The sequence below is a fragment of the Bidens hawaiensis genome, unplaced genomic scaffold (genome assembly GCF_021521415.1).
Source record: "Bidens hawaiensis isolate Kalapana, Puna unplaced genomic scaffold, B.hawaiensis_p1.1 tig00010730_1, whole genome shotgun sequence".
NCBI lineage: Eukaryota > Viridiplantae > Streptophyta > Magnoliopsida > Asterales > Asteraceae > Bidens > Bidens hawaiensis.
Window position 1 is genome coordinate 680911 of NW_027491820.1, and position 21953 is coordinate 702863.

The window sequence follows — 21953 nt, forward strand, 5'->3', positions numbered from 1 at the left end:
ACAAACACCAAGTAAACAATGGCAGCTGCCGGAGTAACCAACCGCCATGCGACCACCACCGTCTCCCATGCTCCGTTCAACAGCCACAAGCCACCGCCCAACGAATCCACATCCTCTTCCACTTGACTGCGATATTAGTCATCTTGTACTATAGGTTCACCAACCTGATCAGCGGTGATGTGCCCACCTTAGCATGGGCGTTGGTCACCACCGCTGAAGTTATCTTTTCCTTCATCTGGTTCCTAACGCAGGCCTTTCGTTGGCGTCCAGTGGCTCGAAGTGTGGTCCTTCGAAACCTCCCGGACGACAACAAACTGCCTGGTGTGGATGTGTTCATCTGCACCGCCGACCCCAGTAAGGAGCCGACGGTGGAGGTGATGAACACAGTGTTGTCCGCCATGGGACTGGATTACCCGCCAGATAAACTGGCGGTGTATCTGTCTGACGATGGTGGGGCACCATCGACACTTTATGCTATGAAGGAAGCTTGTTCATTTGCAAAGAGTTGGCTACCGTTTTGTCAGAAGTACGGGATCAAAAGCCGGTGCCCGGAATGGTTTTTCTCGACGTATGGTCATGATGAGTTGCTTTTCAGAACGGATGAATTTGAGGCAGATGAAGAGAAGATGAAGGTTCGTAATCTTTTGATAAATTAAGAACAAGTTGTTCGTACTTGCCTTAATCATGAAAAAAATCTTTGATTGTGCTAAACTACTTATTCTATTGTTACCAATGTATCTTTTTCCCTACCGAAATTTTCACATTATCTCTATACTTTAATTTAAGACAAATTGGATGTTAATAATCCCAACTAAATGTTATTGGCCGATAATAATCCCAATTTCGTTTTTTGTTACTGGTGGTCCCAAATTTAAAAAAAAATGGCTCTAAATGGTCCCCGTTAAAAAAAACTTCCGAATTCCAGACTAACTTTTTAAGGCTTTTGATCGGAAGGAGGATACGAATCGATTGATGTAAAACGTAGCTCGAAACGATGCTCCAAACGGCTTAATTAGTGCTTCAAATCGGGTGTTTGAACTTCAAATTAACAAAATTAAGTTGTTTGGAACATCGTTTCAAGCTACGTTTTACAGCAATCAACTTGTACCCTCTTTCCGATCAAAAACCCTAAAAAAATCAGTTTGAAATTTGGGAAAAACTTAACGCCGTTAAGTTTTTTTAACGGGGACCATTGAGAGCCAATTTTTAAAATTTGGAACCACCAGTGACAATAAACGAAGTTGAGATTATTATCGGCCAATAACAGTTAGTTGGGATTATTAAATTGAATTTGCCTTAATTTAAAGGGGCGTGTTTAGCCTCGCCCAAAGTCATTCCTTTGTAGTGTGATTATAAGCAATCGTTAAAAACTTGCCTTCTTGTAGGTGGCATATGAACAATTTGAAGAGGTATGTACCCGCCTCAACACCGAGCAAGGCGGGTCAACCCACAAGATAAAGACATTATGAAGGCACAAAGCCAAAACCTATGCGCATGGCGCATACAAAACATGCTCAGGCATCATATGCCCAGGCACACATATGCTCGCGCATCACATATGCGCGCGGCGCATCAGCGCGCGGCGCATATCACATGCCCGTGCATATCACATCTGCCCAGGCACACATATGCTCGCGCATCACATATGCGCGTAGCGCATCAGCGCGCGGCGCATATCACATGCTCGTGCATATCACATCTGCGCATGAAATATCTGCGCGTGAGAATAAAGAGAAGACCTCGCGCATCCTCAGGATGGGCGCATATCACACGTGCGCATAATCAACCTCGTCCTTATCCAAATCAGGATTAGGGCAACCTTGATTGTGCACGTCAGACAACCTTCCAGAAGGCATCTTTTTAAGGAGAAAGAATATGCTGATGTTGACAGCTGCCAAATTAAAGGTCGACAACTCAGCATGACACATGTGTTACCACGTGATTACAACCAACAAGAAAGCGCCAGGTGTCCCAGAGGACACGTGGCGCAGTGCGATTGGAGGAGGCCAACGGGGTTGAGCCAAATCAATGGAAACCCTAGCACTATAAATACAGCATCAACTCCACTTTGATGACACATTCATACTCAATCATTGACAGTTTCAGGCAGTGATAACACATTCAATCATATTGAATTACATTCACTCACAGTCAGTTACATACAAACACACAGTCTCACAATCAGAGGGTATTCAGCTATTAAGCAATACTCTTGAGATTCTCTTACACACATTATCATCTTCTCCACAATATACTGATTCTCACGCCGGAGGGTTACCCCAAAGAGGACCCCTCTGTCCCTTTCTGAGGGGTAAGTAACGGCGCTGTTCATTTTGTAGGTGGAAGAGGACGAATCCAGAAGAACCATCGGTGAAATAGTATAATCACACCCGAGGAAAGTAGATCTGCTACCAGTGAGTAGATCCACGTTTCTTCACAATTCAAAGAAAACGTAGAGCGAAGAACCAATGGAGCTTCGGCAGTCAACGATCGGCCACCATGTGTTGAGGTATGTTAACTTTATTCATGAATTATAATGCTCCTTTCTTAACGAATTAACTTTTCCGCGATATTTGGATAAATCAAATTCATAAGCTCATGTTTTGGTTTACGTTAAACTTAGATAATACATGACAACCAAAAGCGACGCAACGAGGATGACCAAGTTGAAATGCCACTTCTAGTCTATGTATCAAGTGAAAAAAGACCATCTCTTCCTCATCGTTTCAAAGCCGGTGCACTAAACACTCTTGTAAGCTCTATGAAACAACAAATTTCGTATCTAATATGTTAGAGTCATGAAATCTATCTAAACCTGACTTGATATATTATATATGCCAATCGTACGCTTTTGCAGCTTCGTGTTTCAGGAGTTTTGAGCAATGCTCCATACATGCTCGTGCTGGATTGTGACATGTATTGCAACGAACCATCATCCGCTAAACAAGCAATGTGTTTTCATCTTGATCCTAAGCTATCTAGTTCCCTAGCATTGTTCAATACCCGCAAATTTTCTATAACGTCAGCCAGAGAGATATATATGATGGCCAAGCAAGATCTGCATACAAGGTGAAAGAACTTTGTGCGCGTTTTTTGTTTGAAGCATTAACAAACTTGTAAAAACTTGTAGTGTCTAATTAACATATTTGTTAATTTTCAGACTAAGTATCAAGGGATGGATGGAATCGGAGGCACGGTTTGTTCAGGAACTGGTTATTACTTGAAGAAAAAAGCTTTGTACGGATCTCCTAATCAACAAGGTATCATTAACTTATAAGTGAAATTAAAGACAAAAATAAACATGGTTTTACACTAATTTGAATTATTAGAAATTGTTGTTAAAATTTATGGAAAATATTCAGAGCTTAATCAGAGACCTAAATGATGGAATTCAGGTTCGATTCCTAAGATAGCATGCCAATTGATTGGCTTGTCGATTCCTTTCGATCCATTACCTATGTTAGGGCAGTATTGTGTCCATTTTCACTGTCTAGTTGGTCCAAATATGAGTTGGCTAACTCTTGTATTAGTTTCGTACTTCTGTATCATATTATTTTATTGTTTTCTATTTGTCTTGATTATTAGATGAACATCTTCTACATCCAGAAGAGAGCTTCGGCGAATCTACTAAGTTCATAGATTCATTAAGACATAGGGAGAATGAAGTGAAAACAGATCGATCCACGGCTGCCATTTTAGAAGAGTTGAAGAAGCTCGCTTCGTGCTCTTATGAAGACAACACCAAATGGGGTAAGCAAATCGGTTACTCGTATGAATCCTTGCTGGAGAGCAGTTTCACAGGTTATTTGTTGCACACAAGAGGATGGAAGTCTGTGTATTTGTACCCTAAGAGACCATGTTTCTTGGGTTCGACCACCATCGACATGAAAGACGCCATGGTTCAGCTCATGAAATGGTCATCTGGTTTGCTACAAGTTGGACTATCCCGGTTCAATCCTCTAGTGTATGGGATGGCCAGAATGTCAATCCTTCAAAGCATGTGTTATGCATACTTCATGTTCACACCATTTTTGTCTTTTGCGTTTCTGCTTTACGGCATCATACCACCGTTGTGCCTTCTTAACGGTGTCCCATCGTATCCCACGGTAAGTTTAGTAATGATGAGAGATCGATTACTGAAATGATCGACTCATGTATAGACCAGCCAATAGTCATAATGTGAAAAGAGAGTAAGTAGGCTAATAACTCCAAAAACAAAATCAAGAAAACAACCTTAATAAAATCTTACAAACTGGTCCAAAATGCCGGTTATGTTGACGTACCCTTGTGGAACAAGAGTCGGCCGTCCCATTAAAAAAATCCTTTTAGTACTATTATAGTGTAATTATCTTGACCAACTGTCCTGTGAGTATATAGCTATAGTCAATTAAGAAAATTTCTGACCCTGTTCGAATTTTTTCTCTGGATCTGTCACTGCCTAACGAGTCTTTGGTTACACTACTTTATATAATTTGTAAGAGGAGACTTAGTGTTTAGGTTTGAGTCGTTTGACCGAATTTAATACTTGCATTATAAGCATAGCTTATGATTTATAGAGATGCATTTGTAATGTTAAAAAAACAACTTTCAATATCATAACAAATTTCATCCCATTGGACTGTTCCTTCCGCGTCGGTCCTTCGTCGAATAATTTGATAACTATTATCATTTATTACTTTCAGGCTTCGAATCCATGGTTTAAAGTGTTTGCAGCGGTTTATGTGTCTTCACTTCTGCAACATTTGTACGAAGTGGTGTCGAGCGGTGGATCATTAGCAACATGGTGGAACGAACAAAGGATATATTTCATAAAATGCATGAGCGCGTTGTTGTTTGGTTGTCTTGATGTGATGATGAAGTCATTCGGTGTGGTGAAAGCTAATTTTAGATTGACAAACAAAGTGGTTGATCGAGAGAAGCTTAAAAGATACGAGAGTGGTAAGTTTGATTTGGAAGGTGCGAAGATATTCATGATACCATTGACGGTCATGGTGTTGTTGAATGTGGTATGTTTTGTTGTTGGCGTCAAGCGGGTAATAAGCAACAACAATCTTGACGAGATGTTTGCTCAGGTTTTCATGTCGTGGACAACTCTATTATTCAGTTATCCGATCCTCAAGGGGCTCGTTCCAAACAAGACCAAAAGTAAGAAGATTAAAAATAATTGAACAAAAAACTATCATATTGTAAATGTTGTACGATGATGGCCATGGATTCATTTATGTTCCCCTGGATATATAAGAATAAAACCATGATTGGTTGACATAATAGAGAATGAAGGGAGATGTTAATATTAATACGTGTACACATTCAATACATAACCAATTTTAAATACAATAAACAACTAAGAGTATAAGATAAACACGTACAAAGTACATGACATATATCATAGGAGATAGAAAGAAATACACTTGTTCATTTACATAATCGTCTTCTATATCATAGTTAAAACAATAAATACAAGTTTTTATGTGCTTATATATATAAAGAGAGAGAGAAAGAGAAAGATAGTAATAGATATACATGTGTGCTTGCATGATGGACGTCCAAATGAGAATGAGCTCAAATGTTTATAAGAACCACTTTAGGTTCTTATGATCAGATTTTTATTGAGAGCTCTTCTTGTTTAATACTAGAAGGGAAGACATGTCCGCACCTACACAAATTATCGCACGCATGTTTCTTTTATCGTCGGTTAAAATTCTTTAAATAACTAAATTCTCGATGAATTCATAGATAGAAAGTTGAAAACTACAATTGGAATCATACTTAAACGAGAAGAACTTGAAGAGGTAGGTCCCAGCAGAGCCCAGTTGGTCCCGCAAGACTCACCTTGAACAGGGACGTCTGCGCAAAGGCCATCTGCTTCCGCAGGACCCACCATGCTCATAGAACCTTACGCGCAGTACGCAAGCTGTACACGCAGGGAAAGCCTCCCAATGGTGAAGTACCCCGCCTGTTCCCGCAGTTGCGGATACAAGCCATCAGGGAAGGCTACCCGCAGACAGCAGGGCTACACGCACAAGATAATAGATACTTCAGTAGTCACATGAAGGAATGAGCAAGGCGGGAACAATCCCGCCTAAATGAGCCAGTCTATGATTCTGAAATATCTTTTGTACTATACCTACCAAGGTATGGATAGGACAGACGATCTGACCAGAACAACCCATGAGCCAATCACAGGGTGACAGCTCACCGACAACAGTGCGAGGAGGAGCACCCTCTAGTACTGTTTGTCACTATTAGCCGCTGCCTACTCACCAACCCTTACTGTAGGACGTGCGCAGCCTACAGTTGGTGAAATAGTGTTACTGTTGGCCGTAACCTATTCACCAACCAGCATGGCCTGCGTATAATCCACAGTAGGTAGGACGTGCATAATCTACAGTTGGAGGAATAGTGCAGCCGACATAGTTACTGTTGGCCGTAATCTATCCACCAACCAGTATGGCCTGTGCATAGTCCACTGTTGGTAGAACAGGAATACTATTCAGCCGGCTGTACCTTCTAGGAAACCTACCTTCGGCTATAAATACTCCAACATCTTGGAATGGTAAGATCATCTGCTATCCAGTTATCTAGCAATCTCTTAATATACACTTATATTCAGAGCAACCTAGTCTGATTCTCACGCCGGAGGGTGGTCACAAGGAGGAACCCCCCCCCTTCTCAGTGACGAGCTTACGGTGTTTGTTTTGCAGGTCTCCTGAAGAACAGCCTTCTCAGCTAGATCTCATCCGTGGGAAACATTACTTAACCCCCAGATTATCTATAATCTGTACCGGGTCACTTAGTGTTTCTTCATTGGCGCCATCCGTGGGACAAATAATTATTTACACATATGGACTCTTTAGAGAATTCAAAGAACATGGTACATGGTATGTCTACGTAATTACAAAGCATACATGTTAACGTGATATACAATTATATATGGATTTTTTTGTCATTCTCATCATATTTTTAAGATTTTCTAGGTATTAATACACGAATAACCCTTTTACACACACATAAAATCTATATAGATAAAAGTTACTAAATCAAAATGGTTTTTTTCTTGGTTGAAAATCCACAAAAAGGGAGTGGTGCGATATATGTGGAATCATCATGTATTTGTTGTTGTGTAGTTGTTAGAATCATCAATAAAACAAAGTATTTGAGATGATGCTATCCAACGTTTGACCACTTTGTCTTCACACGAAACTTACAAAGTAAAACTTTAAATTATATATATAGTAACGGGATAGAACTTGCGCAGAAGGATAAGAAACGAATTAACAGACCCGTTTCTGTCATTCCCTTTCTTTTTGTTTTAAAAAAAGGAGTCCAAGTTTATATATTATACATATAGGAGAGGAATAATTTGAGAACTTTGTTGAGTTTTTAGAATTTAAAAACTTCATTTTTAACTACACAGTTAATTAAATAGACTAGATTATGTGGTTGAATTAAGATGTACAGTGATTACATAATTTAAGTGTCTGTTACATCTATGTAAAAAGTAGAATCGTTACGTAAAAAATTCTATAATTTTTCTACGTACATATAACCCACATATATTACGTATATGCAGTGGTGGCCCAATCATTTTGGAGGTCTAAAGCGAGTATAATGTCAAGGGGCTTTTTTTTAAAAAAAAGGGCATTTACATATTTCCTCTTCCTAAACTTTGAAAACATATTTCCCCAAACAATGCTTAAAAAGCATTGTACATTTTGCATTAAAAACTTGTATTTTTGGGAAATATGTAATTTCCCTTGTTTAGGAAGGGGAAATACGTAAAAATCCTTAAAAAAAATTGGGTTTGTGTACTTCCTAAAATTTTATTCATTCCGCGTTCACATTTTATTTTATTAAATGAACAGGTTAAATTCAAAACCAAAATAGTTTCACTTCTTTATAGATACTCAATATTTTTTAACATAGGCTAGACAACTAATACATGATTTCAAAAACCCCAATTAACCAATATGCAAATACTCTTTAGATACCTTCTGTTTTTTTGTAATAATTGTTTGAATTTTAAAAATTCAATCAACCAATATGCAAATACTCTTCTACTTTATTGTATTGTTTGAATAGTTATAAATAAATGATAACTAAAGCACAAAAAATAAGTGCAGATATGTTGAAACACAGCATAAACGTAACTCAGATGATATTGAAAAACATTTTGGGGACAACACACACATTGGTCATTTTGAATATGGACGTTTACAATTTTAATGAACATATATTATATTAATTTTCAGGAAAAATGAGTAATTAAATTAGATAATGATTAAATTTAATCATATAAACTTAAAACAAGTTTTGTCTACAAATTATGAATTATGCTGAATATGCTCAGGTTATTTAATAATTGTAATTTTTTGTAACACATAAGCTTAGGTTTAGAAGTAGCCTTTAATTAGGAAAAATGAAAGGTTATTAAAATACTAAAAAAACAAAAAATAAATAATATTTATTTTGATAAAATAAATATGTACTTCTAGTACTAGAGGAAAAAGGAAAATGAATATTTGTTTGCAATTGGACTTTTAAGTTGTTACTCACTTCAGGTTGGAATGCTGGATAAAATAAAAATTTAAACTCCGAGGAAGGAAAGAAGAATCAAACACGGGTCCTATAGGAAAAACCAAGTTATAATAATACCACTGCACCAAAGCAACATCTTTTTTTTAGATGACTAACGTAATGCTTATTATATATATATATATATATATATATATATATATATATATATATATATGAGGGCCTTAAAATTTGTGGGCCTATAGCCCTAGCTTTACTTTCTAACTCGTTTGAGCCGACCCTGCGTATATGTAAAAAAAAAAAAAAAAATTGTTTCGTTGAGTTCTTTCGAGTTCTTAAAACTCAAAGTGGTTCTCAAAAGAAATAAATCTTATATATACATATATAAAATTTCTTTTTATATAATTTCCTTTAATTAAATTAATAAATGGGGGTATTTTGATCATTTTAATTAAAACCTACCGAAAATTCTAACAAAGTTAGCTAAAAGATGCAAATAGATAAAATATGAAAACCTTGGCTTTACACCGATGAAAAACAAGTTTGGTACTCTTAACTTGTTATTCTAGTTAAACTTTAACTCAATAATTAAGACAATACATATACTTGAATTACTTTTAATAGGGAAAGACATTACACCTCGACTACTTCTGTTCTTCCGCCAAGCAATCAATCCTATCTACAAACTCGTTGAATCTTAGTCACCACACTCTGTCCAATTTATCAAACTAAAACGAACCATAAATATTCAATTACCCGATTCCATGTAGAAATCATAACAATCTAGTAATGAATCTAATAATCATCCAGCTAATTAATTAAATTAATGGCCTTTATATCCAACTACTTCACAATCACGCCCGAATTCCACTCAAAATCCATCTAATTCTCGCTTAGGGCACACAAGCAATTTTCGCAACAAGTTTTTGTGTTTCAGAACTAAGAGATTTAATTAAAGTTTAAAACATTATTTTCCCAAAAGTTAGTATTACGGCCATTGAGTGACTACTTCACTGTTGGACTTTACCTCCCAAACTAGATTGTAAAGTGTTACATGCGTATGTGTTCTATTCACCTTGTTTTATTTTAATCATACGTGGGGTGTATGTTTCCAAGTCAATCATGATTATGTAGCAAGAGTAAGTCAAGAAGGCGAAACCCCAATTAATTAAATTGATTTAAAAAGTAATTCCCTGATGACAAGTAGTTTTATTCATATGATAAAAAGCAACTCGTGCAAACATTTCTCTTTTGTAATGAAAACATTTTAAGAATTTTTCTTTTGTTGAAAAATTGTGAAAAAATAAGGTTTTTCACCAATTGAAAGGTGTATTTTTCACTAACTTTGTATACAAATAATTATATGTAATTATTGTTTATATGTATTGTTTACATGTTCGTGTTCTACTGTGTAAGAGTTTCTCAACGAACTTAGTTGTGTTCAATGGATATAAAATGACATATTGATATTCGAAGTTGTGTATATGAAACAGACAATGTTGCACAAATTAGGACAAATAATGAAATGAGTGGGAACTTGTTCTATATAGGAAGAAGGTGAAACCTTGAGTGTTTTATATGTGGAAGCTTTCTTCAAATATTGTTTCCTTAGACAAAGTAAGAAGTGGGGAACTTCGCCCCCTAACTTGCGCTCGCATTCACCCACGCATGTTCATGTCATGAGCCGCTTTGATGGAGCACTTGACACACTTGAGCCGTCTGTATGATTTTTGCTCAGCTAAGAACAAAGGAGCTGCAAATGCAACTTACTACTGAGTTACAGCTTGGTTGCGCATTATTACTTGGATAGGGTTGGGTTACGTACTACCGCTCAGTTATCACCGAGCTGCAAGTTAGTGCTTAACTTTACTACTAAGTACTAAGGTTTAAGTTAGAACTAAAATTAGTTACACTCGAGGAATCATTTAGTATTATTCAGTAACTAAATTTTAAATCGGAAATACTTCAATTCCAATCATAATCAGTTAAATTGAATAAATTACATTGAAGACGCATTATACATTTTCGTTTAATTTCGATTGATTGACCAGGTTGTTTTGATCTTTTGTTTTAGTAATTAGTATAAAACCAAGGTGCTATAGTTTAGTTTGAGACACATTTCTATAGTTATAAAATTCACAAACAAACAAAGGCATTGCATCAATCTTTTGATCTCTGTACTACTGTTAATTCAAGGTACAATTTCGGGTTCGCGAGTTTTCCACGACAGCATAAACTGCTTTGAATTACTCAGGGAAGTAGACATGTTCTCTTGTAAGATTTCTACATATTTTAAGAGAATTGTGTTAGACTGAGTTCTCATCCGCCACCATTTGTTTTTTTTTTCTCTTCTTGCATATTTAATTTGCCTTATGTTACGAAACAAGCCTATAGCCAAAACAATAAGAGATGAACATGTAGGGAGAAAGATGGAGATTTCATTAATTTGGTATGTCATTCAATGAGGTACAATTAGATGTATATATATAGGATAGGAAAACTTGAGAAGGAAGCTAATCTATATTAGGTGTTGATGACCATAATATTAATATATTTATAACACCTTAGTTGTAGAAGTATAATAATTTACCATTTTCATCCTCATTTCAGTACCGTAATTGATTTGAAAGTATTATATTTGTATATTTTATTAACGGTTTTCTGCATATTTATAACTTGTTGTAACTTGTTAATAATTTTGTTATTATCATTTATAAGGATATAGTATTGATATACATGATCTCTAAATTCTATACAATACTAGAAAATACTGATTCGGAAAATGTAGTCGTATTTTCATAAGCATAACTGATAACATGATATATGTTGGGAAATTAGTTTCTTACAAAATAAATTTAAAAAAAAAAATTGGTTTACTTCATCTTTTTTATAAACTACATAAGAATTATGATGGTTCAACACTCCAAACACACTAGTTCATTAATTATCAAACAAATTTCCCCCCTCAAATACGTATGTGACAGTACGTATACGTTTGTTTCACATCCATGGTAGCTATAGATGTAATATTTGAGCAGAAAATTGCTAATCAAATATCATATTGAAGATTAATTAACCTGAGATTATGAAACAATTCAAAACTCCATTCTTCTTAATGTTGAACGCTTACACGTTATTAAAACAACTAAGAGCAACCCAATCGAAGTTCCAAGTCCAAATCATCTGACTTTGATTCCCCAAGCAAACCGATCTCTGAATTCCATCTAACAATCTCCGAATTCGTTGCAACCTTACCCTCGTTTTCACTTGGAATACCATGAAACCCAAAACTTGGTATATGTGATTTCATCATGCTTACATTTTCTTCTTGTAAAGATGAGTAAGATGAGAAGGTTAAGCTTGATGACAAGTTTGAAGAAAAATGAGGTGAGAAACAAGGGTTATAAGAATTAGGGTTTTGATGGAGGCTGAGCTTGAACAAAGCACTATAACTTGACATTTGTTTAAGCCTGGCTCTATCTCTCCTATGAACATTCATGTGACCACCAAGAGCTTGAGCAGATCTAAACTCTCTTTTACAGAAAGCACAAGTGTAAGATCTTGGAGGCCATGCAAAACCATTAACCAAATGGTCTCCTGCCACCTCTCCAATAATATTATCTTGAACATCATCTCTTGAATCCTTGATAAACCTATGACATGTTGCTGATCTTGAACCAATAAAGTTGTGATCTTGATTCCACACACATTTACTTTTCTCCATTATTATCTTTTTTCTTTCTTTTTTAAGAAAGGCAATGAATCAAACCACAAAACCCTTGAAGATTATAACACAGCAAGAACTGCTGCATACAAAAACCAAGATTCAGATTTGGAGTTTATGGAGAGAGAAGAAGGTGGAAATTAATGCCATTAAGATTGTGGGGTAGTTATCTGAAAATGTTTGGAATGTTTGGTCACTAATTACCAAAAGTAGAATCCTATTAGTGACAGGGCTACACCTTTTTGCCAAATCTAGCACCGATATAATGGCTGTTTCTTTCTAATATTTGAATTATTTTGTACAAAACTATTTGTTTTACTATAGATACATATTATTCCAGTGGAATGGATGCCTATAATATGTGTCGGTTTATAGAAGCAATATGATGGTGGTATTCTACATGAATGCTGCAAATTAATATCTCTGTGCAATCTGATACATATGAAAACAAAAGAGTTACAATTTACATAATTTGGATGGAACGGTCAAAGGAAAAAGCTACGTACTTGCACTATAACATTTAAGTGAAAACACATCCGTAGACATCATCGTTGTCACATCTGGAGCGACTTTATGTTTGTCTCAAATCTTATCAACAAAGATTTAATGTTGTTTCAACTTATATGATCTGCAAAAACGTGGACATGATGCTACTTTTTGGAGTGAGTTGACGGGTTTAATGGTCATATACTCATATTAAAACCGTAAAACTTTGGGATCTTTATCTCAACTTGTGTTGAGTGCAAACCTCAAGATATATATGTATACTAGATTGTATCCCCGTATTACGGGGGTTGTCTTACGTTATTCGTTTTTTAATATTTATATATGTATATTTTGATTTTAATTTTATTTATTGTAAGAAAATTAATAATTAATATACTTGAGGTTTAATGATGAAATTGTTTCACAAATAAATGATATGTTATAATCAAGTTTAAAAGCTATCTGGGTTTGGCGATACCCATTACCCGTTTATTTTCTTTATTAAATAATTGTTTCTTAATTATAAATTATATGTTTTTTTAAAATAAAATAGGATATATAAATTTTAGTATATTCCTATTTTATAGGATTTTCATATCAAATATTTGATGAGATTATTTTTTAATATAATGATATGCTATAACCCGTTTAAGAGCTATCTGGGTTTGGTGAGACATTTACCCGTGAATTCGGATCAAATGCGTGAGAAGCCTTCATTTACAAATAAAGCAATCTGATGGCTTGAGAGAATGATTGTTTTACACTTTTCATTTTTTAATATATATTTTTTGGATTTTAATTTTCCTTATTGTAAGAATGTTAATAATATACTTAGGGTTTGATGATAAAAGGGTTTCATAAATAAATGATATGTTATAACCCGTTTAAAAGCTATCTGGATTTGGTGACCCATGACCCGCTTATGTTTTTTACTATAAAATTGTTTATTAGTTATAAATAATTTCTTTTTCTTTTTAAATTGGATATTATATTTTAGTATATCCCTATTTTATAGGATGTTCATATTAAATAATTGGTAAGATTAATTTTTAATTTAATGAGATGTTATAACCCGTTTAAGAGCTATCTGTTTTTGGTAAGACCCATACACATGAATTTGAGTTAAATCAATAAGAGGCCTCCATTTAAAAATTAAGAAATCTGGCTGCTTCCATAAAAGGGGGGAGCGACCACATGACGACACATAGGATTTTAGGGTTTTCTTTTATATATATCATAGATATTTGTTATAATAATATAATATATTTGATGGTCCCAAAAAAAGAGTTATATAGCACCCTGTTTTGAACAATTAATTAAGCTATTGTTATGGGTAGTTTGAGTGACTGTGAAATGGGCATTTCACATAAGCGCGTAGTTAATCGATGAAAAGGTTTTCACATTTCACACTTATTAGAGTAATGTGTTATGGTTGGGTAAAATGTTAAACCGTCAGTTCCTCGTGTTGCCCTAAGCACCTTTGGCGCCGCTATGTGGGGTGTTTAATTAGAGTCCAAACATGTCACTCTAGAGCCTAGACAAGTAATTTGGCATCCGCTATGTGGGGTGTTTAATTAGAGTCCAAACATGTCACTCTAGAGCCTAGACAAGTAATTTGGCATCGCTAGCTCTCCTTCGTCTTTAACGCATGCCCTTACATTTTACAAAATGTTGTGTTTAATGAAAATGTTTACATGCATAAATTTATTTTACACCTTTTATATAAAATCTTTTTTGTTGGTCTTAACTTGAATATGCCTTTAAATCTCCATGCATGTTTAGGTGACTCTTGTCATGACGTTCAACTTTAAAGTAATATTAATATTAATATCGTACATAACTGTTTGTTGCTAAACTCATATATTACTGCTCGAGTTTGAGTTAAGATAAGTCTTTCTTTTTTTCATCTCTATTTTAGCCGTCTCTGATAATTGTTAAAATATCTGGGTCGAAGAAGACAAATATTTTGGGAATTTGTAAAAGTAGAATTTTGTTGGGTTAATTTAAACAATTTAATTTTTAAATGTATTTACTTGGTATAATTTGGCTTGTGTAAAAAACTTTTTGTGTATAAATAAGCTTAAATATGTTTCAACTGAGACTAGAACCTACAACTCTTTAGTTGGAAGTCATATACCTTTGCCACTAGATCAAACCAATTGTTACATAATTGAGTTTAAACATTAAATATATACACGTAATGTTTTTTTATAAAAATGCATATACATAAATTAAAAAAAAATAAAAATTCGGGCCTAGCGGGGTGTCGGGTCGGGGGCCATCGACCACCCCCCCCCCCAGCCGGCCCTGGTCACTCATCAACTTTTAAGCGACACAGTTAAACACTGACTATTACACCTCTTTCTTTAGTATATAACTTAAAAAACTTTCAAATATCTTTATTGTGTATTCCGTTGAGGTTATATATTAAGATCAATAGAATTTACCAAACACATTATTTTGTGTTAGAGTTAAGTGTCATTTTAGTATTTGTGGTTTGTCTAATTATGTTATGCTAGTACCGTTTGCAAATTTATTGTAAATGGCTACCTCACATTTCTAAAATTTGCAATTTTAGTACTTTTTTTTAACTCCGTCTATTTTGTCCGTTAAGTCGGTGGCAAATTAGTAATTTCGATTATTTTATTTATTTTCTCTTTTGAGTTAAGTGTTATTTTCATACCTGTGGTTTATTCAATTATGCAACTTTAGTATATTTTTCTTAATTTATTACAACTAGATACTTTGATTAGTTTTGAGTACATAGACAAACCAAAAGAGACATTACATATTATAATTAAAATGTAACTAAAATACATAATAGAGGATGAAAAACAACCATGAAATGCATAACATATTTTTTAGCCTTTTGTTCTTGATTGCAATTTACTTCTAGTAGCTCAAGATTGGAGTTCATCTTAGCCATTTTTCTTGCATTTTTTTATGTGCATTGATTTTTTTTTTCAAAAGTTCGGGTATGATAACAGTAGCTCTTCAACATATCGGAGGATCAAGCCAAATGATAATCACACAACTTCGCACCTTTTAGTATAACATCAATTGAACTTGTAGATGAGCGGCAGTTGACGAATCACATGGGCAAAACACCATATCGTAATTCATTGAACTTGAGATGAACAATGGTTAGGGTTTGAAGGATCAATGAGCGTGTGGGGGGGGGGGGTTGATCTTTTCATATAGGGTTAGAGATGATCTTTTAATTGTAATATGTAATGTCTTCCTTGTTTGCCTATTTATCCGAACCTAATCAAAGTATTCAGTTGCAAAAAATTCAAAAAAAAGTACTAAAGTTGCGTAATTGAACAAACCACATGTATGAAAATGACAGTTAGCGAAAAAGAAAAATAAAAAATAATCAAAATTACTAATTTGCCCCTGACTTAACGGACAAACTAGACGGGGTTAGAAAAAAGTATTAAAATTGCAAGTTTTAGAAAAGTGAGGTAGTCATTTGCAATAAATTCAAAATTGTTACTAAAATTGCGTAATTGAACAAACCACAGATACTAAAATGACACTTAACTCTTTGTGTAATTGTGTTATGTATGCTTTATTATAAAAGTTTAGTCAGACGTAAATATTTTACTTTCAACCACTCAAAGACTATACAAACAAATAAATATGTTCATTTCAAGCCTTTCTAGTCGAATTAATTGCGAGCCAATTAAGAAAAACTGAATCGATCCAAGGGACGGAAATATATCGAAGGTTTCATGTGACCTACTCAAATTCCTACTTGCGTTGGCAAACCAATTGTTAGTGTGATGTACGTGCATGACGACATATTATGAAATGTATTGTATCTATATGCTCAAAAGCCAAAACATAACATTTGACAACTTCATTGACGTACTCTAAATAGTCAAACACTAAGCACATATTTCAAGGGTGCGTATATATAGACTCGATTTAAGAATATATATGTAGTGTCGCTTGTGTGAAGCAAAGCATCAACTGACGCTTTGGCCGAGTGGTTAAGGCGTGTGCCTGCTAAGTATGTTAAGAATGTTTTTTTTAAGGATTGGGTTTTGCCATTCAAAAAGGGTAGCGACGCAGCTTGTTCTCCGCTTGTCTTCTATTTCGATGCAATCACTATCTTGCTTGTCACTATCTTTCGATGCAATAACTTTTTATTTATATTCATGATCCAATACCTGTAATGCATAGCTAATGCAAAATTTTTAAGTATTTTTCTTTTTTTTGCAACGTATGTTATGTTTGCAGGTTAGATGATGCCATGTAGTTGTTTAATTACCCTTTAGCGAAACAACAATGCTTCTGAGGGCGAGATAAGTAAGAAAAAATCAAAAAACCTTTTAAATTAAGGGTGAGGTAAAACCATAAGTACGTGTTCAAAGTGGATAGTCGGTGACTGGTGAATACATTGGTTTTTGAGGTTGAATAACACAAAGAGCATGCACAAACACTTCTAAAGATGGTTTTAGGTTATAAACCGACCTCAATTTTAGAAATATGTAATCAAGGTCTGACTTCATCGACTTTAAGCGGCGCGTATTTGAAGAAAGATCACTGGACACATCAGCAAAACATTGCTCTGAATAGTCATTAAAACGAGAAAGAACTGCATTACTGTCTTGCAGACGCCCTAATCTGCAATAATTATGTCAAATAAATATTAACTCGTGTATAATTTTTAAACGAAAAGTACATAATATAAATCATACATAGTGTGCTGTAATTGCTTCAAGGAATTCAAAGCGTGTGAATCAATTAGGGTTTCAAACTCGCGTGAAACCTCTTCGGATGCTGCTGTAATTGCTTCTTTCTCCTAATGGCATCAAAATTCACACAAAACAGCAATCAGTTTGAATCATTCACACTTGAGCAAGTTTTTTAATTTAGTAAATGTAAGTGTATGCTATCCATTTGAATGATACTTTTCATTCTACATGACATTGTGTTAAAAATAATCATCAAGAAACATAATGCTTATAAAATGGGTTATGAATACTGTTTTTTAATGACAATAGGAGACAAAATTCATCAAGAGACATGGTTTAATTGATAAGAACTTGACCAGTATGTATCAGCAAACATACACATTTTGACAATAGCATAACATGAAGTAGAATCAAACAATGAGACTATAGGGTAAAATCAAACACCAATTCCAAACAACGTAAAAACAACCAAACAAAATTAAGACTACCTGTTGAAGCATCTGCACAGCAGAAATCCTGGTTTTGGGAGGCTCAATTTTAGAAAGAAAATATAAATTAGGGCTATGAGCGATTTTTTTTTATCATAAATTTATCTTAACTTTTAAAAATGTTTTTCACGGTGGGCATAAATTTATATCAATCAACTTATTACTGGCGAAGTGAATATTTTGGCCGAAGGACGAAGGTTCTAGTTTGAATTTGATTTGGAGAATGTTTTGAATTGGGTTTGAAAAATGTTTAGTGGTTTATGGGTGTTTTTAGAAAGCCACTACATTAAAATGGGTTTGGTAATCACAAAAAACTTTCTTATTTTAACTTTTTAAAAGGGTTAAAAAACAGTTTTTCAAAAGTCCTAAATCCAGGCTTTTCAAAATGACGTTTTGAAAAAGCCAATAAGCATATTTCTAATTCAATTAATATTTTGCCTGATATTAGTTGTCGTTTTATTTATTTTTTTTTTGAAATGGTTTTGAAACACAAGATGATGTGGTTGGACTACTTATAGAGGTGCACAAATTGAGTTTTTCTAGTATCCGGTTTTGGGTATGGAATCGGATTCGGGTATGAGTGGGTATGGGAAAATCGGGTGTGGGCTACACCGGTTCATTTCAGGGTATTGTTTCTAAAATCATACCCTATGTACCGTGTTTAGGTCGGGCATTGACCGGGTATTTGAATACCATATTTTCGAGTATTGAAAAACCCTATTTTCAGGTTTTTTATGGGCATAGATTGAGTTTTTAAAAGCGCTGCATTTGTTTGGGGTATTATTCAGGTATTTGGGGTTATTTCAGGAATAGATCGGGTTTGTGAAAAACCCGGTTTCGCGTATTGGAAAAACTCAATTCCAGGTATGGAACTGGTTACGCTTTTCGGGTATTACTGGGTACAAATCGGGTCTGTATTAACCTAGAGTTTGCCTAGTAAAAACCCAGGCATAATAGTTTTTTTTTTTTCTTTTAAGGTTTGGTTTGTTAAAGAAAAGAAAGTAATATGAAGCCCAGAATCCTTAAAAGCCCTCCCAATCCAACATCGGCCCAAAACACAGAACATTTCATCCTCCCCCTCACTTGACTCATCATCTGACATCGACGCCGACCACTATCCATCCCACCTCGCAACTCCACCAAGCTAAACCCAAATCCCTAAATTCAATCACTCAAATTACCCTCTTTTGAACTGCAGCACAGAACAGAACAGAACAGAACAATGTCATTTTCAGTGTTTAATCTATGCAAACCTGTTCATCTATCACTCGATCACCACCACCACCCAAAGCCTCAAAACCCTAGACCCTCAATTCACATACCCACTTCACACGCAACCATACCACATGCACAACTTACAGTTACCACTCAACCAACAGCTACTTCCCACGAGGATGTGATTAACAATGAGAAACAAGTAATAGTTGGAACGTATGGAAGAACACCACTTGTGCTGGCAAGTGGCAAAGGGTGTAAGCTGTATGATGTTGAAGGTAAAGAGTATATTGATCTCACTTCTGGTATTGCTGTTAATGCTTTGGGCCATGCTGATCCTGATTGGATTCAAGCTATTACTCATCAGGCTAATGTCCTTGCACATGTTAGCAACATATATTACACTGTTCCTCAGGTTCCATTCCTTATATTCGCTTTTTAGATTGTTATGTTTTCTGCTTTTAAGTTTTCTTGTGTTACATGTATGAAATTTTATATGTTATTGAATCATCAAGTGATTTTATATATACTATATGTATGTTCATGTAGAACAATTTCACACATATAGCCATGGCCCATGAGTTGGGGTGTAAACGAGCCAAGCTGATCATTAGATACTCGATATCGGCTTGCATCACGTCAGGTTTCTAAAAATAAGCTTTTTCAAGAAACAAGCATGAGCTTCACTTATCGGGCCTGCTTATAGTTTTTATTTAATATATCAAATATATATCTATATAATAACTATTACTTTACATAAATTTTTGAAATGCTTAAATAATATATATATACTATGCTATATATAAAAATTATAATTGTATATAAATTAGTAAATAATTAAGGACTTGAGCTCGAGCTTGAAAACTGCTCACGATCCACAAGCTTTAGAAATAGAGCTCGAAATGAGCCAAGCTTGAGCTCTCACTAGTTAAACGAGGAGCTTGGGCTCTGCTCGGCTTGTTTACACCCTTGCCACGAGTGACGAGACACACGAATCTTTATTAGCATGTCTACTTTTACTAACCTAAGTCCTAAACCTTTTTATTCTATACACGAATAATAAACTTATACGAATCTATACGAGAATAACAATGCATACGCAAATCTATATGCAACATGTTATTGCGTGTTACACTAGTTTAAGTCATGATTAATCAGAAAAAACGTCTCGTATGCAAGTAAACGTAGATATGAGTTGCATATTTCATGGTTAAATGAGTAATTTGTTTCTGAAATTATAAATACAAGTTTTTTTCTAGCAACTTTTTACCTTTTCATTTAAGTGCTATAATTGTGACCCAAAAATGAAATTCTTTAACCTTTTTATGCGAACAAAGTATATGTTAAATTGTTGCAGGTAGATCTTGCGCGACGTCTAGTTGCTAGTTCATTTGCAGATCGTGTTTTTTTCTCCAACTCAGGAACCGAAGCTAACGAAGCCGCGATAAAGTTTTCTAGAAAGTTCCAAAGATTTTCACACCCCGATAACACAGACCCACCTACTGAGTTTATCTCATTCACCAACAGTTTCCATGGAAGGACAATTGGGTCACTTGCTTTAACCAGCAAGGAACATTACAGAACACCTTTTGAGCCTGTGATGCCAGGTGTCACTTTTTTAGAATATGGGAATGTTGATGCAGTTCAAGAGTTGTTATCTAGTGGCAAAATTGCTGCAGTGTTTGTGGAACCGATTCAGGGTGAAGGTGGAATATATGGTGCTACAAAAGATTTCTTGAAATCTTTGCGTGTTGAGTGTGATAAAGCTGGAGCTTTGCTGGTTTTTGATGAGGTAAGATACTAAGATGTTAATGAACGCGTAAGTGCTTGAAATATGCAAATGGGCCTGTGCCTAGGCTGAAACGGGCCTGGTTGTAGTTTGGTTAAGCCCAAAAACTCGATCCAAGTAGGTCATTCAAGAAGTAAAGTCTGATTAGGCTTGAGCCTTAATCATCAATTTAAATAGTATGTCATAATTTAAACTGTATGAAATAATACATAATAAAAGAGTCTGATTAGGCTTGAGCCTTAATCATCAATTTAAACCGTATGTCATAATTTAAACTGTATGAAATAATACATAATAAAAGAGTCGAGCAGAGCCAAGCTTGAACTTTGTAAATATAGCTTGAGAATCTCAAAACTCAGCGAGTTGAGCTCCGCTCGGCTACACCCCTAGTTTTTAGTGATTCTGTTATTCATATTAGTGAAACATACTTACAAAAGTTCTTATTGTTTTCAACCGCAGGTTCAATGTGGTTTGGGTCGAACTGGTTATCTTTGGGCCCACGAAGCATATGATGATGTAACCCCCGATATAATGACTCTCGCCAAGCCTCTAGCTGGCGGGCTACCAATAGGTGCTACACTGGTAACCGAAAGAGTAAATGCAGCCATCAACAATGGGGACCATGGAAGCACGTTTGCAGGCGGGCCTCTCGTATGCGCGGCTGCAATTGCAGTCTTTGATAAAGTATCAGACCCTAGCTTTTTATCTCACGTCGCCAAAAAAGGTGATTACTTGAAACAAATTTTGAAGACAAAACTAGGAGGAAACAAACAAGTGAAAGAAATACGAGGTTTTGGTCTTATTGTGGGGATTGAGTTGGATGTTTCTGCAAGCCCGCTTGTGGATGCGTGTCGGGAATCTGGGCTTTTGGTCTTGACAGCTGGCAAAGGGAACGTTGTTAGAATTGTCCCGCCGTTGATAATATCAGAACAGGAACTTGATGCTGCTGTTGAGATTATGTATGGATGTTTACATGTTCTTGATGAGAATAGCTCTAATTAGGAGCGTAATGC

At 35.1% G+C, this 21953-nt stretch overlaps 2 protein-coding genes and 1 pseudogene across 3 annotated transcripts; 2 read left to right on the forward strand and 1 right to left on the reverse strand.

Moving 5' to 3' along the window:
• On the forward strand, positions 1 to 5168 carry LOC143535968 (quillaic acid 3-O-glycosyltransferase CSL1-like; annotated as a pseudogene). Its single transcript, XR_013135806.1, has 7 exons — positions 1 to 632; positions 2423 to 2509; positions 2624 to 2752; positions 2858 to 3069; positions 3161 to 3260; positions 3586 to 4106; positions 4683 to 5168. The product of XR_013135806.1 is annotated as a quillaic acid 3-O-glycosyltransferase CSL1-like (transcript).
• Positions 5169 to 11519: 6351 nt separating this feature from the next.
• Positions 11520 to 12259, reverse strand: LOC143535969 (transcriptional regulator SUPERMAN-like). Its single transcript, XM_077030072.1, has one exon. It carries the CDS (start codon positions 12257 to 12259, stop codon positions 11681 to 11683), a length of 579 nt encoding a protein of 192 aa, XP_076886187.1. The 3' UTR covers positions 11520 to 11680.
• A 6899-nt stretch (positions 12260 to 19158) lies between these two features.
• Positions 19159 to 21953, forward strand: LOC143535970 (acetylornithine aminotransferase, chloroplastic/mitochondrial-like). The gene is made up of 3 exons (XM_077030073.1): positions 19159 to 19566; positions 20509 to 20943; positions 21400 to 21953. The coding sequence occupies exons 1-3, from the start codon at positions 19159 to 19161 to the stop codon at positions 21940 to 21942; spliced, it is 1386 nt and encodes a 461-aa protein (XP_076886188.1). The 3' UTR covers positions 21943 to 21953.